Genomic DNA, 12,694 nt, shown 5'->3' with positions numbered 1-12,694 from the left:
AGATCCACTGAGATGTTTAAAATTATGTGTTATCATCAGCTTTAAAAATATCAATGGTAAAATATTGTCTCAAATGATTACTGTTGCAGTCTTTATCCCACCATTTTTCAGCACTTCTTTGATACTGGAAGGTGTAAGATGCGTTCTGAACAGATCAAGCAAAGTAAGCAGTGAACTTCCCTTCTCATCCCTTCTGCAGGCTGATTCCTCAAGTTCAATAATGGAACATGATGCTTTGGTGATCAGTGACTTTCCCTGTAACTACAGGTGAGAATTTTAGAAGGGCTTTCCTTGAGAAGTGCAGAGGCAACTTGCACCATTTTGATATAATTTTTATCATGAGCCAGTATCCTTGAAGTTAATTTTCCATAGCATTCCCACAGAATTCCTCTATTGTGGCATGAATTTCAATGTTTTCTAGGACATCAAACATTCATGGCTGGTTTATCAGCACCACAAGCTTCAAAGAGCCTGATCATATTTTGGAGTGAAACAGCATATGTGTGAAATTTCAGTAACTTAGCACATTCTTTATGCAACCTCTGATTCATTTTCAGACGCACTGCTAAACCGTGTCTTCTGAAATCATGAGGCCTGCCGTAATGGACTCTGAACTCTTCTTGTAATGTACGTTTAAAAAAGTGGATTTTTTATTATTGAGTGAATCTTCATACACAACAGAATTTAAGTTTTTTTCCTCAAAAGTAAACGGCAAAATGTAAACTTCAAGTTCAGGAATAACAACATATTCCAGCCCTCCAAGCCCATACTTTGGCTCAAGAGCAGATTTCTAAAAATTGTTTCTGTAAAAGCGAATCGAGTTTTGCAATGTATATCCCACCACACATTTTCTGCAAATCAAATTGCCACAATACCATCAAGAAGCTTGCAAACCTTCATAGGCTCGAGATTAAAAAAACAGCTAGGCTGCAGCTGCTGGGCATACATGTCCAGAAGCCACATGATGTATCGACAAGGGTTTTTGGATGGAAACGTACTACCATTCAGAAGAAAGACTGCTAATATTTTTTTCAAGCATTTCAGGCAGTGGGTTCACAAGAATTTTCCATTTGACATCAAAATCAGACTTGTAGCTATGGCAGAGAGCTCCAACCATGTACACAGAGTCCTTGAAACATTTAGTTTTACTAGTTCTTACAAAGCAGCTCAGTATTCTTCCATTTATTGATTAGTCATGTTTTAACACTTCATAAATTTTGTTCTTAATGTGTTCTCAAACGTGATGACAGGCAGAGACTTGTACTTATCCTATCAGTTAGTGGTGGGATTTTTTTTTTCCCCCAGAACATTAGGAGGCTGCAGATACACAACTACCAAGCTCTTTGGAGGGAAGAAAGAAAAGAAAAAAAAAAAAAAAAAGGTGTTCTTTGTTTCTGGATTTTTCACATTAAACACGAAAGTCTTGCCCCTTATATATTTTCAGCAAGCTCCAGAAATTACTCCATCACTCTTTGGGCCAAACATTACCTTCATGTCAGTCTCTCTTGGAATGTGATCTTTAAAGTCCTCGATGGAACTTACAAGGAAAGGAATGTGGTAGGATAAGACCTAAGAGACACAAACACATATAAAATGAGAAAAAACACTTCTCATGTTAACAATCATTAGATGCTATCATTATTTTACTGAACTACTTCTTTTAAAATGAATTGTTATTTTATGCATATGAATTTGTAGATTTACGACACTAAAGCCTAATAAATGCAAAATCTAGCTGCAAGTGAAACGAAAGCTTTTAAAATGTACTGAATACAGAAAACAGAAAGGCATGCTCAAACTATAACTTGTATGGTTTGAGTACTCAAAAAATAGATTCCCCCAACTTGCAATTCAAAGTTCCATTATGACTGAGTATTGGCATTCTACTCACACATCAGCCTTTTAAGAGGTAGCATTCCTAAACAGTGAAGCTTCAAGTACCCTATCACTGCATTAAATTAAATATAACGAAAATTATTAGAAGATATTCAGTTATTTCTTACATCTCTAAGTGCTTCCTGTGCCAACGACCGAAAAGACAAGATAACACCAATAATCGTCATTCTCTTCAAAACACTGTCAACAGCTGAAGAGAAACGAAAGCAATAGTGAACAAGAACCTCTTGATGTTTATAAGCTCAATTCTTAAAAAAAAAGAGAAAGGAAACACTTAAAATACTGAAAAATGCAAGGTACTGCAACAATGGCATTCTTTAAGACCCAAAACAAACAGTGCTTAAGCAGGTTTTTATAGCTGAGTTGACAACGGGATTTTCAATAGAAGACTATCCTGTTAATCCATGGAATGAACCCTGTTACACACAGCTGACAATACTGGATGTTAACACTAGTTCTGTGTTTTCTTGAGTCTGAAAAATGTCTCTTTATAATAATTACTTTAAAACATTAATTACTTATGTTAATTACCTGTAAAAATCCTTACAAAGAATGCAATAATTTACACTGTGATGGAATGAAATCAGAAATGTGTGTCAAAAACGCCTGTGTTTTGCATTCTACAGCTACACACCCGGTCTGCAGATTACTGCTATTATAGCTATGTGTTATCATCCCTGAAAAGATGGTCAAAGCTCATCACTACTATAGTGTCCATGCACTAATTAACGCTGAAATCTCATTTTGTCCGTACGTGCGAAGACTGGGAAAATTTTGAAAAGATGCATCAGTTTATACGAGCTCATGCACATTTTGCAGCTTCTGTATACTAATACAGAGAAATTATTTTTTCTTATTTTATTTATAAAGGCAAAGATAAAAAAATAATTCTGTGTCTTTAGTAGGACCTTGCTAGTACCCACATGATAACCTTTTGAAGAGTGCTGCCATCTGGTCTGGCTTGTCAAAGCTGGTCCTCATTTGTGTTAGAACTTCAACATTCTCCACCACAAGTTTCTAAAAAGAGGCAAGGATTCAAGTCAGAAATAGGTTTCAGTACGTTAACACGATAAATGCATGCTTTAGGATATTCCAGTCTGGCAGAGGCGCAAGTAAACTCATGGAATACAGATGTACCCATTGTGTTCTTAATGGGACTATAATACCAGTATTATCAGCAGGCACTACTCTACACAAAAGCAAGCTCTGAATCAAAAAGCAGAGGACTAGAAACTCCTTGGAACATGATGTTCATATTCAATGTGTACACCTTTATAAAACAAGGCAATGAAACTCAGCAAAACCAGACAATAGTTCCTCAAGCTATTTATATTTATTTATTCAGCTTTTTATAAGGAAGATATACCTATATCAATAAAAATGCAGATTCACAAAGTAATCCATTCTTTTGGGTTGCTCCTTTCACTAGTTACGCCGTAAGGATTAGAAATTTAATGCTGGTAAAATTGAAAAATGGAAGGAGAAGTATAAGAGTCAGATTGTTAAATCTCGGTGCAGTTTACTTGAAGTTTTCTTCTATTATAATATAAAAAACCCTGAACACATTTACTCAAGTCCCAACACCTTAGCCTGAAACAGTTAAACCCAAGTGCAGTATTTTTCATGTCAGTTTAATCAAAAGAAAAGAAAATGTGTGTCTGTTTCTAATTTGTAAGGCTCTTATACATGCAACTTGTAGCATTAGGGTAAACGTAGTAACTTTCCTGAAATCATTCTCCAAATATATATCAGATTTAAATTTAAATTACAGAGATTGCATAATCACATTTATAAAATGTCAGATCCAAAAACGGTTTCTTGATAGCTGAGGAACTTACATTGTGCCAAGTAGTATTTTTAAACTCTCTTCGAGCAAGAAATAGGTACTTTATTCTTAGAAAAAATATTTTTGCAGTTTGAATGCAAAGTATCCTATTTCAGAACGGAAAATATGATTCTTTCTCTTTAGGTAGAGGACAACCAGCAGCTAAGAAAATTTAGGTATCTTGTGTGCTTCTGAACATTAAATGAAGAGTTTCCTTTCTTTTAAAGAAGACTTAATTTGGTTCTTTGTATACTAAATAACACCAAGGTAGAAAAGAACTAAAAGATGGAGGAAAAAAAAAATATTCTGGATTGGGGTGGATTTCCAAAGCGATTAATAATAAGTTTTATTTTTCAAGTGGATGCATTCTGATCCATCCTAATCACCAGGCAGCACAAACAAAAGGAGCAATGACAAGGAAGCAGGAAAAACTACTGTTCACCAAACATGTAGGCTACTATAAGCCTGGAACATAATTTATGATGTATCATACAAAATCTAGGAAGAGACATACCAGCAGAAATCTACTGCTAAGGATCCGAGAACAGCAGAACTATCAAAGGTCAGATAACTGCTTTAACAGTTCTATTTGACTTCGCTTCAACCCACACTGAAAACAGGGCAAAGCACAGCAACTGGCAAGCAGGGAAATTACATTTCTGAGTAAATTTTCCTGTGACCACAGGAGGAGAAAACACCAACACAACTTAAACTATAATGCTGCTATAAAATAAATGGTGGTCTGTGTTTACTCGCACCTCCTAGGGAAGTAGCTTGTGCAAAGCAGATCTGTCTTAACAGCTTAGACCTCTCATTCAATTACATTGTGTCAAGGTCATACTATTTCCATAAACTCAAGTCAATCCATAATCCACTCTGTCTTCTCACTTCCATTTTTCTTATCTTCAGCGAGAAGCAAGGAAAGAAATAAACTACACAAGATGGAACAAACTAACCACCTCCAAGAATGTGTGCACACATGCATGTCCATACACACATAAGATGTACTTCTATGCTGAAAGCCACAGCAAGACTGGTTTGCACTGAAATCAAGACGGGCAATTTTAAACTGACTGATGTATCAAGAACTTGGCAGATGTATGACGTTTTAATTTAAATCCCTCAAAACTCTCCAGAACGCAAGATTGAAGACAGTAACCCACACACATTGTTACGGAGTCAAACTTTCAACTTTATAAAAAATAACCACCATAGTAGTTTAAGATTTAAAAGGAACAGGCTGGAATACTGTTCAAATAGTTACTGAAATGAGGCAAACTTCCCCTCCTCGCCCCAGTCAAACTTCAGATATAAAACCAACACCTGGTCCCACTGCGGGAAGCAAAGCAAGCATGTTGAACCCTACTCTTAAATTCCCCATTCTATCCTCTCATTGCTTTCTTCCCTCAAACCCAGATGTTTCTCAGTGCTCTCTTGCTAAGCCAACTGCATCTCAGCCAAAGAGATGAACGTTTTATTACTTTATTTTTTTACTACAAATACGTGGTCATGTGCATGTGGATCTACATTATGTTCTGCTTATCCTTAGCAGTATCACAAAACAACAGATCTCAAAGAAAATTTAAAGTTGCTTTTAAAAAAAAATACACAGAGCTACGGTATCAGTTGTGTTGATTTTGAGGAAGTATGATTAACTCCACAGTAAGTGGACAAATACAGCAGCAACCAACAAACATCTGGGCCTCCCAGTTCAAGAGAGACAGGGAACTACTGGAGAGAGTCCCACGGAGGGCTATGAAGATGATGAGGGGACTAGAGCATCTCTCTTCTAAGGAAAGGCTGAGAGACCTGGGACTGTTCAGCCTGAAGACGACTGAGAGGGGACCTCATCAATGCTTATAAATATCTACAGGGCAGGTGTCAAGAGGATGGGGCCAGGCTCTTTTCAGTGGTCCCTAGCAACAGGACATGGGGCAATGGGCACAAACTGGAGCACAGGAAGTTCTGCCTCAACATGAGGAAAAAATTCTTTACTTTGAGGGTGACAGAGCACTGGAATAGGCTGCCCAGGGAGGTTGTGGAATCTCCTTCCCTGGAGATATTCAAAACCTGCCTGGACACAGTCCTGTGTGACCTGCTGTAGGTGAACCTGCAGGGGGGTTGGACTGGTTGATCTCCAGAGGTGCCTTCCAATCCCTGCCATTCTTGGATTCTATGTGTGTAATCTGCCCAATGGGCTTATGTTTTACTTGAAATGTGACCATGTCACTTTGTGCATAGGGACAAGTTACAGAATTTAATCTTAAAAATCACAGTGTTCTCACCTGGAAAGTCTCATCAAAAACTCAAAAACTGGAATGGGCATAAGGAACTAATTACCCCATCCAGCTGGTCACTCAGGTCAGGACTGCTGCACGCCTTTGAGGCAGCTTGGAAAGCATAAGCAGCCCCTTTCCTTAAGCTGTGACATTGAATAAAAGGCTTCAAGTCTTTTAGGGCATTGTAGCAACTCAGCAGCACTGAAATTCACAATGTTTACAGAGATAAAAAGATCCCTGAAACTGTAGTATGGGATATAGTAAAACCACATGCTTTTAAAGGCCTGCTATGCCAATAATAATAAATTGTTGTTGAAGAAAAAAATGGAAGTTCCTCAGATCTCTTAGGTGTTCGTGTGTATTTTTAAAAACATCGTATGCATGTCATTACGAAAAACTCCTTATTTTAATTAGTGGTTAAATAAACTGAAAATTATGAGATGTAATAACAACTCGGCATTAAATTTGGAAATGACACTAAAAGAGTAAGTCATATGAAAAGCAAACATACACCAATTAGTGACATTTTAATAATAGGACTATTCTGGGAAAGTAGTACATGCTATTAAATTTATTAAAACCTCTTTCCAGAAAGAGTTAATTACAAAGGCGCTAAGTGCTTCCCCTGTCATTGTTCATTGTTTTGAATATACAAGCAACTAGCTTCCCTGACATGCCCACTTTTTCAATTTTTTTTCACAACACCAACTTTATTGTTTGTGTTGCTGTAGGTATCAGGTCTATTTATCAAATACAGACATTTATAATAAATGGATACGTTCAGCCGGAGGGAAAGATGTCTAAAACCGAGGAAAATAAAAAAAAACACCCCACCACCCGAAGTCTCCCATCCATGTAAACTGAACAACAGATGCTGCTGACACACATGGTAAAGAAAGTAGGTCCTTATAGATAACTAAGATACATCTGAGATTTTCATGCTGTTTCGAGAGTCAACAGATGTGAGTAAGTGCTTCGTAAGCACCTGGAGATCTTGAAAAACACTTCTCCTCCCATTGATGATAATGAGACTTGACTCCTAACTTAGGGTATCTAACAGAAATCAACAGAGCGTGCATGAAGTCCTGCCCATTCAACTGCTGAAGAATGTGGGATACACACATACTACATATGCAAAGGTACTGCAAAACAAAATTCACCGCTTTATCAGTTTGTTTGATGTGGTCGTTTCAAAAAGATGGCATGCAGAAGCTTAGCTATTAAATATCCTAAAGGAAGCTTAAACGGAGAACTACCCGCCTTCCCACCCACCAGTTTCCCAAGGTTACCTTAAGCTCAGCAACCTGTGAAGAAATGTGCCACATCAGACTTTCACTTAGGAACTTCATGCCATATGGTCCCAGAAGTTCAGAAAGGGCTCTCATTTCTGAGAAATAAAACAAACTGTTCTACTTCAAACATTCCTTCTTCAGTTATTTGATGTCCACCATGTATCTAGCAATGGTGTTTTAATTGCAAAAATATTTTACCACAAAGTAGAATTTTAGATACAAGAACTTGTAATGTAATAGAACTGAAGCAGCAGTCACCAACACACCATACACCTATCTCTGTAGCTTAAATGAAACAACCCTACTTTGACCAAAAACATGAAAAGCGAGCTCTCTCAAGACATAGAGGCAGGATGAATAAGAAGTATTTACAATACTACTGAAGGTTAACAAATGCTGCCTGTAACACGACACTAAGAGTTGCTGTTACTACAATTACTCAAGTATACAGTAACTGTCCCTCACAAACATTCAGTAAAAACATCAAAGTTTACCTGATATGTCAGAGTATTCCTCAGCATTAAATGTCAATTCATTTTCTGTAGGCAAATTCACAAATGCCTTCATGGCTGGAAAATAGGCTATGTGACCATTGCTGACTTGCCGTAGCAAAGTTTCCAAATACCTTATCAGAAAGGGAAAAAAGTTCTAGATGAAAAGACACATTTTTGGCCTAGAGAATAAGTCTTATGAAGAGCGGCTGAGGGAACTAGGACTATCTAGTCTTAAGAAAAGGAGGCTGAGGGGAGGAGACCTTATTGCTCTCTACAACTATCTGAGAAGACATTGTAGAGAGGTAGGTGCTGGTCTCTTCTCACAGGTAATTAACGACAGAACAAGAGCAAATGGACTCAAGCTGCACCAGGGTAGGTTTAGGCTAGACATCAGGAAAAATTATTTTACTGAAAGAGTTGTCAGACATTGGAATAGGGTGCCCAGGGAGGTGGTTGAGTCACCGTCCTTTCATGTGTTTAAAGGTCATTTAGATGTGGTGCTTGGAGATATGGTTTAGGGGTGTACTTGGTAGAGTAGGGTTGACAGTTGGACTTGATGATCTCAAAGGTCTTTTCCAACCTGAATGATCCTATGATTCTGTGTTCATAGATACTCTATACAGATGAAGTATACTTGCATGACAAGAGACAGCAAAGCCTATAGACTGAAGTTTTACTTTCATAGTTCAACTGACATTGTATCTTATTCCACATTTCCCCTCTATAAAAAGTGAATTTCACAACAGGCAAACCTTAAAGTGCTTTTAACAGGTACTGAGAGAAATAACTTGTGAAGTCAGAAACTTAAAGTTTCAAACAACTCCACTTCTCCAATTCCAGATTTCTCATTAAATAAAAATAATATAAAAAGCTTGTAATAAGTGTTCATATAATTACTTACCAATTAGTGTACAGACTGGTAATGGTTGGCTCACCATGACTATCTAAATGCTGGGTTTGCTGAAGCAGAACGTTGTTAAATACTCGTGTAATGTCGATCTGTACATAATTTTCTATTGACTGGAGGACTGTCATATAGGCTCTTACACTGGTTAACAGCTCTGAAGGCTTTGCAATCTCTTGTGTTGCTTGATTATACATAGTCATTCCAACAATAGACCTTTTAGAAACAAAAGAAATCAGAAACAAATAAATTGCATTTATTCATAAAATTAAACAGGGACAAAGATGCAGCTATCAAAATTATTTTATATTCAAAGCTTTTATCTGAATACTTCTCCAGTACAAATATTTCTCCTGCAAGTTTAAAACTGATCAATGCACATACTACACCAGCACTTTTAAAAATAGTTCTAGATGCCAAAGACAACTGTATTCATGGTTCCAGCAAAAATTTAATTAGACTAATACTCACCAAGCATTTTTTATAATGCAGCTTCCCCTGTCCCACATATAAGGGCAATCCACAATGTGGAAGACTTACATTACAACTACTCTGGTAAATAAATATTTAAGTCTTTTAAAATACAAAACTTGTGGGAAATGCGAGAGCAATGATGTATTACAGCGTTCAAAGCATATTAACTGAGGCAAAAATTCTTTGAGCAAAGTTGTCATAGTTTTAGTTTGAAATATCTGTAAAAAAATCATATTGCTATAATTAAGTGTGAATTGAAAATATTCAAAGTAAAACTCCTATCTCGTGTTGCTTTGGGTAAGTAAAGGCATGTCTGATTATTTTGTAATATTAACTACACCTACTCTATTTGAGTGTACAAATTTTCTAAGACACAGACCATACCACTCAATCTCTCTTCTTTCTGCCTCAGCTCTTGCAGTGTTAAAAAAAGCAGCGCCGCAGTTATCTTGAAAGATGTCCTCTCTTTTGCAATAGCTAGCTGTCATTAGCATACTTTTTAAAATTACACTTTAACTGTTTTAAATAACTTCAATAAAGTTATCAGAAGCTCTGCTTTCAACAGCTAATGCCTCTCAGCAATTATCTTGTAAGTAGATAAAAGGAAATATTTTTATATCATTTAGTAGGTAAGATTCAGTTATATTTGTATACACGATTTTTAAAAATTGGGTGTATGTTAAGTAAATGAATAGGAATCTTATTAATGAAAAGCAAATCTCCCTTTAGCTGATACAGTGATTTCCATCTCTAATCAAAAAATCAAGAAATTGCAGGACATACTTTGATTTGCTCAAACACCATAGGTAAAACCAGGCTTCTAATAACAGATGTCCTATACATCAGGCTAGCTTTCAAGATAGACCAGAACTACAAGAAGCACATTTTAGGTTTATAACGGTTTCAGACTTTCAGATCTAAGCTTTTGAGATGTATCTATTTCAAAGGCAGAACAGCAATCAAGAAAAAAGAAATTAGTAGATTACTACCTTCATTGGAGGTGAATGGGATAATTTACTCTGGAGAAGAACATCAGCTTATTTAAGTAACATTTTTTTTGTTGCTTGGTAATATGTAAATAAGTATTTTCACAAGTTTACTTCTGAAGCAGTCTCTCTCTTGTTTTAAAAATAAATTCAAAATTGATGTTATCACAAGATCAGATATTATAATAATAAGAAGCTCCAGTCCAATCATACATGAAACAGAACAGGTTAAAACAGTAAACAAAAAAATCTCCTAACACTGAAACATTAACACTTTATTTAAAGGTAAACTGCAAGCCTCTGGAAGAAATGCCAGTGAAATACCTGAAAAATAATCATAAATCGAACATTTATTCTGTTTGGCTAACAAGTCTCATTTCCTTCATGAGGCAAGTAAAAGGAAAGCAGTGTCTGAAATTCATTTGCTTGTGGCTTCAGCCCAAGCCAAACCCTCCTAAAGCTAAAAAAATAAGCACAAGTGACCAACACTGGTTGAAGTTCATAAACTTGAAGATTACAGCTGAGTTCTTACAAAGTCAGGAAGTCATCTTCCCTTTTATGCCACCTTGTCGTACTTGAAAGATGGGAGTGCTCTAATGACCCAATACTATGTCTTGATGATTAAAACTTACAAAGTCCTTACACCCTGTTTAAAATACATAACTAATAATCCTTGGCATAAAATACAACTAGGACAGCTGGCTGGTTTAGCATGAAGTCCTCTCCCAGAGCTGCCATTTGCCTCTTTCTGTAAATAATGATGGGAAGATCAAGGTAAGAACAGACAGGAATATCAAATGGCAACACTTTTTACTTTAAGGAAAAAAAAAAAAATTAAAGTATCTTCTCAGTTGGCTCTCTCAGGTATCGAGTTCCGATTCTTAGATTTCCTTTCAGCAAGCCAGTAAATTCAAACACTTGAAACAATCTGGCACTGTGCAAAAGAATAGTGGGAAGAGTCTTTATAAATTTTGTAGGTGTCACCAACTCCTACAAAATACAGAGGACTAGGAATGCAAGATCAGGCTGTTAAATAGGCAATAGGCATTTCAATATATTTTGTTTTAAAACAAGAACTAACAATTGTGTATGTCCGCACATATAACTTAATTGTCATTTTAGTCAGAATCTGACTTCCGAGTTTTGCAATCCACCTTTAAAAACTAGTTTTATGTAGTAAGTATACAGTACATTCAACATCAGCAAAGACTTCACTTGTATAAGAATATTTCTAACTTTACAATATTTCTTACTTGGTAAAGCGGATTTCCAGGTGAGATGTTAAATATTCTCTTGGGGTAAATGTGTGTTCCCAAACCACCATGTTCGGTACATAATTGATTGAGAAGCAGAGCTCAGAAAGTGCCGTGTGCAGTTTGTCCAGGCTTTAAGAACAGGCAACAAGAAATTAAGAAAAATATTTAATTTAACATACGTATGTATATCATGGAACACATGCTGGATGGAAGATGCCTCAAGAGCAGGTACAGCTCTAACTCTTCCTTTCATCATCTTTTTCTGCTTTGAGATGCTTCTATAGTTTATTGAAAAGACAGTGTTTTGGGTAAAAACATCTACAAGCGCATTCTGATCTGCATCACAGTCAGGGGGGAGGGAGGGGGGGAGAGAGGAGGAGGAGGGGGGGGAGAGGGAGAGTGCTAAATTTAAAAAAAAAAAAGTGTATTTTTCCCTCAAAAACAACATTCTCCAGATTTTTTTTTCCTAACTGAACCAAGCAATACAAGTAATGTTTGCTACTAGCCAGTACTAAAAACTTAAAAATACTGGGGAAGGGAATCTTATTCTACAAGTTCTTTTCCCTTAACTTCTCTCATCTCTGCAGTTCTCTCATGTTTGGTTGTTGCAACTGTAGCAAAACCACTTCCCCTTCCAGGCACTCCCAGCCACCATACTAAACATTTATTGTTTCCTCCTCTTAGCTTCCCTCCTCTTCATACATTTATCACCCTACCATCTTATCCTCTGATCTCTCCTAACAATTATCTTCTACCTTGCCCCAGCCTCATCATCTCTTACACCCCAAACCGTATTTATTAATCTTTCCTCTTGTCTCTTTCAGGTGGGTTTTTTGGTTTTGTTATTGATTTGCTGGTGTTATCAATTTTTCTATAGCCACTAATAAGGAAACCTTTCCTAGCTGGTACCGGCACTGGAGCCTCAACACATCCCAGCAGCTAAAGGGAGCAAACAGCCTTTTGGCAGCCAGAACTTCCAGACCAGTCTGTACTTGACCTAGTTAACAGTGTTAAAGCAAGGCAGAATAGAAGATGCCATCCACTTTTTGGACTCCCACTTCCACAACAATTAATATGACTATACAGGAAACCTAACTACAGCACGAGGATCCTTTCTGCTCAGGAAAGCAAACAGCTATGGAGATTAATTCAGGAGATACACATTTCTATTGTTCTATGTAAGAGAATTCAGTCTCTGTACAAGCTACAGAAGCATCATATGCTCACAAACTAGAAAGCTGTTGTATTTACAGTCAAACTTAGCCAAATAAACTACGCAAGAAGCATG

At 36.8% G+C, this 12,694-nt stretch overlaps 1 protein-coding gene across 6 annotated transcripts in view; it reads right to left on the bottom strand.

Moving 5' to 3' along the window:
• Positions 1-12,694, bottom strand: part of NCKAP1 (NCK associated protein 1) — a 61,149-nt gene that overhangs the window by 11,349 nt on the left and 37,106 nt on the right. For all 6 annotated transcript variants that reach the window (XM_086466207.1, XM_086466209.1, XM_086466206.1 and 3 more), the window contains 7 exons: positions 11,404-11,535; positions 8,688-8,906; positions 7,787-7,917; positions 7,290-7,387; positions 2,820-2,913; positions 2,004-2,086; positions 1,489-1,569 (listed from right to left, as the gene is read on the bottom strand). In XM_086466207.1, the coding sequence (XP_086322333.1) occupies positions 1,489-1,569; positions 2,004-2,086; positions 2,820-2,913; positions 7,290-7,387; positions 7,787-7,917; positions 8,688-8,906; positions 11,404-11,535 (838 nt within the window). The remainder of the gene's footprint in view (positions 1-1,488; positions 1,570-2,003; positions 2,087-2,819; positions 2,914-7,289; positions 7,388-7,786; positions 7,918-8,687; positions 8,907-11,403; positions 11,536-12,694) is intronic.

This window comes from Leptosomus discolor, chromosome 5 (assembly GCF_034619465.1).
Source record: "Leptosomus discolor isolate bLepDis1 chromosome 5, bLepDis1.hap2, whole genome shotgun sequence".
Lineage (NCBI taxonomy): Eukaryota > Metazoa > Chordata > Aves > Leptosomiformes > Leptosomidae > Leptosomus > Leptosomus discolor.
This window is presented reverse-complemented; position numbering and strand designations above follow the sequence as displayed.